At 55.7% G+C, this 4,804-nt stretch overlaps 1 protein-coding gene across 1 annotated transcript in view; it reads left to right on the top strand.

Annotated features, from left to right (window-relative positions):
- LZTS1 (leucine zipper tumor suppressor 1) overlaps nt 1-3,986 on the top strand; it is a 10,470-nt gene extending 6,484 nt beyond the window's left edge. Inside the window, exons 3-5 of the mRNA XM_012557208.1 lie at nt 2,249-2,376; nt 2,865-2,976; nt 3,834-3,986. Coding sequence (XP_012412662.1) covers nt 2,249-2,376; nt 2,865-2,976; nt 3,834-3,986 — 393 coding nt within the window. The remainder of the gene's footprint in view (nt 1-2,248; nt 2,377-2,864; nt 2,977-3,833) is intronic.
- The last annotated feature ends 818 nt before the right edge of the window (nt 3,987-4,804 follow it).

Raw genomic sequence — 4,804 nt, 5'->3', positions numbered from 1 at the left:
CTGGAGTGGGAGGGAAGGCTTGTGAGATGGCCTTTCTCCCCTTCCCGATGTCCTAGTGCTCATCAACCCTGTAGAACACACCAGAAAAGGGCTCTGACCTCCCTGGCCTTCCCAAGAGATGGGGTACAGGGGTCTCCATGCTTTCTTTAAGGGCTCCCCCAACCGAGGCCTTGGGGAGCTGACATGAGCCATTGGAAACAGACAGCCTCTCCCAGGGAAGGTAGTGACTGCCACAGAGGCTGTGTGACCCCCCCCCCCAAGGACAGAAGCTTCCTTCTGTCTCTCTTCCCACAATCTCCTTTTCCCTGGACACCTTGGGATGCCTTGGGAATAGAAGGAAGCCATTCCTGACGAGAAGCCTTAGGATCTGACTCCACCATAACCTGAGCTTATTTTCCTCTGGCTGCGAGGTGGAGACGTTGGAGTGGGGTATGCAGAGCCTGCTCGGCAACGTCAGAGCTGCCCCAACCCAGGCACCCACAAAGGGGAGGAGAGATCTGGGGTGACCAGGAGTGTTGAGAATTGGTAAGACCCAGAGGAGGCAAAGGGAGGAGCTAAGTAGTGAGGATCATGGCAGGGACTGGCCAGACTCGGCTCCAGCTCCTATCTGCTGAGTCTGGCTGGAGATGAGCAGCCTTGGACAGCCAGTGGCCTTTGACCTCACAGACTGCTCTTCTTAAAGCCATAGACATGAGGCCCTGGATTGGGCTCTGGGATGGAACATTGAAGGCAGCCTGATGCAGGGAGGGCCAGGCTCTCTGGTTCTAAGGAAAGCCTCCTGATCTTTCCCATTAGGGCTCCAGGTAGGACTTCCCTGCCTGGTTCAGAGTTGACCAGTGGATACTCTGGATCCTTCGTTTTCAAGGATCAGCCCTTTGCTTGTCACCCGAAACCAACAAAAACCAAACCTGTTGCTGCTGAGTCGATTCCAACTCATGGCAATTCCATATGGTGCAGCGTAGAACCGCTCCATAGAGTTTGCTTGGCTGTGATCTTGACAGAAGCAGATCACCAGGTCTTTCTTCTGCAATGCTGCTGGGTGGGTTTGAGCCACCAACCTTGAATTAGCAGCTGAGCCCAACCGTTTGTGCCACCCAGGGACCTTGCTGAGCACCCAGAGTAACCCATACCCACCGGGATGGTGCATGTGTGATCTGGGCATTTTCCACCGTTGCCCGTGGTCCTCTGAGTCTGGTTTCCGTATATCATCATCAGTGCTGAGTTCAAACAAGAGTCTTACAGGTCAGGAGGGGTCCCTGATGTGCCGATGGGCAGGAGCCCAGGCTGGGAAAACAAGAGGCACACAAACAGCCTTATGAAGAGCCCAGGGCCACCATCTGCCCTCCCTTCCCCAGGAGCCCCTCCTGAGCCCCAGAACTATAAAGAATCCAGAGAGCTGCAGCCTTTCCTAGGGGGTGGGTCATTGCCTTGGGGCACTGGGGTTTCTCTTCTCAAAGGTGCAGAGCTTGGGGAGGAGAGAAAAGGTAGGGTTTCTCAGTTGCTTGGTGCAGGGAATTTTCTTTTCTTTTTCCTTCTTGTCTTTTCAGAAGCAAGTAGATCTAGCTAGCAGGCAGCCAGGGTGTTTGCTGTTCTATTTTTGACTCTAGCCACAGATGCTGTTCTTAAGACACCAGTCCTTGTTGGATTCCTGAACCTCCTTCCTGCCGGCTCAGAGAGCTGGCTGAGGTGAAGGAGTTGGGGATGAGAGAGTTTGGGCCTTCACAGTCCCAGGCTGCTCTCCCTTTTCTCAGAGGCCCCAGGCTGAGGTGGGGGCTGCTTCTCTTTTTGCCCACAGTCCCGTCACATCTCCTTCCCTGAGTGTAGCTGAGGGCAGGGCCACCTTCCCTGGGGCTGGCTGTTTGCCTTCCAGTCCCTGAGGTTAAGTTGTGCCTGTCCTCTGCCCTCACATGACAGAGGAGGTTTTTCAAGCCATGTTCTTAGTCACAGGCTAGATTTAAACCTGGAATTGGCAGGCCAGAAGCCACCCCCCAGCATCCTCCATTGTGCTCACCCAGTTATTCCCAGCCCCTAGTTTCCTCCATTTCACACCAGCCTGTGCCTTGTTTGCGTCCTTCTTCCCAGTGATGTTGCCCCACAGGGATAAAGGGGCTGGCTGCCCCTTCCCCAGGTGGCAGCCCAGTGCTCTGCCCTCAAGGCCTGGTCTCAGGAGAGGTGGGTGCTCAGCCTGGGAAGGGCCACTTCTGTGCAGAGCCTGCCTCTGTGTGGTGTGCCTGCACCCTCCACCCAGGGGCGTGGTGCTGCCTTCCCCAGGCCATCCCACACACGCTGGCCCAGGCCTGGCCCACAGTCCAAGGTGGCAAATGCCCTGTTTGGGCTGCACCAGCCCAAGACCCAGGGTGGCTCGTGTGGCCCAAGGTGATCTAGAATGCACAGTGTCCTGTGACCCAGCGACCTCGCCTCCACATGGGGTTGCTTCCCTTCTCTGTGGAAAAGCATGTTCACTGCTCTCAGACCCTGCCAAACCCAGCCTCTCCCGTAGGGGACCTTGGACAGCAGAGCTGAGTGGAGACTGGGACTGTCAGGCCGCCACAGTCCTCAGAGTGGGTGTGACCCTGGGCACCCACTTTGAGCACGCCCGCTTCTGCTGGCACACTCACCTCTCCACTCTGTCTGACTGGCTGCCCTGCTCCCTAAAGAATGCGTGGCCTGAAAATGATCCCTCTCTCTGCAAAGAAAAGGCATCATCTCACCATGAGGACTCTGCGCGGGCCTTGGAAATGGGATGATCAGACTCTCAGGGGCCCCCCCGGCTCTCTCCTCCAGGGCACTGTGGGTGAACTCCTGCCTGGCGCCCGTGGGCACTGAGCTTGTGCGGGAGCTGTCTCTCCCCTGGGCTCTGCTAGGGGCCACCGCGCCTGTCTCCTAGGAGCTCTTGCTGAGCCTTTGGGCCCTGCCCTGTCCCGGGCCTCTACCTGCGCCTCCTCTATCGACCATCTCGGGGAGAGTTGCCCAAGGGTAAGCCAGGCTGAGCTGATGGAGGAGCAGTGTGTGGGTCCTGAGCTCTCCTGAGCCAGCATTGTCAGCTCAGATGCTGTGCCCTTGGGCAAGAGGAGCCTGCTCTCCTCGCCTCTTCTGCCTTGGTCTTTGTGCGGTGTCCTCAGGCAAAGCTGGAAACCCCAGCAGAGGCTGGCTGTGGATGGACTGGCAGTTGAAAAAGTATGTACATAGATATTTTTCTCTTTATTGTTGTGGTGGTTCTTTGCTTTGCGAGCTTCATTTTATTTTATTTTCGACGCCATTTTTCTGGCCACGTGAACTATTTCTGGTAATTTTATGTTTTTATTTATGAATAAAGAATGCCGTTTCTCATGCTGTCTGTAGCCATCTTTGTCTGCCTCTCCCTCCCCCAGGCCCCCCCCCCCCACTGTGGGGTGGCAGCTCCTTGGGCCCTGTACATCTTGAGCAAGAAAGGTTATGTGCCTTTCCGCCAGCCAAGGGGGTGTAGACAGGCCTGGATGAATGTGGGATGGGTAGTGGGAAGAACATGGGCCTTGGGTTCAGACAGAATTAAAGCTGACTTCAAGCTGGTCCTTGCCACTCACTACCCTGGTGACCTTATCTGTAAAGTGGGCCCTGGGATGACCAGGAGGAAGGGCAAAGGAGACCAAGGCAGAGAGGTCCTGCCAAAAACAATCCCACCACCACCACCGCCACCTCTCCTGCCTCACTCCATCAGAAGCCCACCTCGCCGGCCAACTCCTTGGTCTGTTTCATATGGCCTCTTCGGCAGGAGCCCAGAAAGGCTATTGTTGCCACTACCCCAGGGCCTCCTAGCCGGGAAGGTACAGTCACCGCCCTGACCATCTGTGCAGCCTTCTCAGTACCAGCCTGCCGAGTTCACCATCGACCAGTATTCCTTAGTGCCCGTGGCTCAGATTCAAGACCCCGAGGGCCCCGACTCAGGCGGCAGGATACAGAAGGACAAATGGAGGATTACCAACACCAGGCAGCCGTGGGGCACATGAGGGGCAGACGACCAGGCCTCCAAGGGGGCGAAGACCAGTATGTGCTGTGGTGTGGGAAGAGCAGGTGACGGGCAGGAGAGGGCCTTGGGGACAAGGGTGGCATCTTAGTTTCCTCGTGCTACTATACCGTGAATACTACAAGTGGTTGGCTTTAAAAAACAAATTTTATTTTCCAGTTCTGGAGGCTCAAAGTCCAAATCAGGGTCTTAGCTATGTCAATTCCTTCCTTGTCGGTAGCCCTGGGCATTCCTTGTTTCCTTGGCAACCCTTGACTTATAAACGATCTTCACATGGTGTCTGCGTTCCGCCATGTCTGTATCTCTGTGTCTTCTATGGTCTTTCTATAACTCAGAAGTGGTTAGGTTTAGGATCCACCCTACACCAATATGCTCTATTAACAAAAGAAAGAGCCAATTTCCGAACAGAATCACATCCACAGGTACAAGGGCCAGGAATTCACCACATATTTTTTGGGGAGGACAAAATCCAATCCATAACTGGTGGGTTGTAAGAAGAATGGAAGGGAGGGAAAGACCTCGCATCCAGAAACACCTCTGCCTGGCAGACATTGACGGGGTGAAGGGAGCAGACCTGTCCCACCGCTGGAGGGCTCCCTGCCTATCCCCACCGCAACGGGTCAGGACTGAGGTCAGAGAGCTGGGAGGGCCAGGCAGCTGAGAAGTGGGGGCAGGACAGCAGCCCACCTCTGTCCTCTTCCAAAGCCCCAGCTCTTTCCAATTCACCATAAAGGAGTGGGGGCAGTGGGGGCAAAGGGGTCACGTCAGGCCTGGGGTAGCCTGCCCACTCTTCCTTCTAGA

This window comes from Trichechus manatus, unplaced genomic scaffold (genome assembly GCF_000243295.1).
Source record: "Trichechus manatus latirostris isolate Lorelei unplaced genomic scaffold, TriManLat1.0 scaffold00090, whole genome shotgun sequence".
Classification (NCBI taxonomy): domain Eukaryota; kingdom Metazoa; phylum Chordata; class Mammalia; order Sirenia; family Trichechidae; genus Trichechus; species Trichechus manatus.
This window is presented reverse-complemented; position numbering and strand designations above follow the sequence as displayed.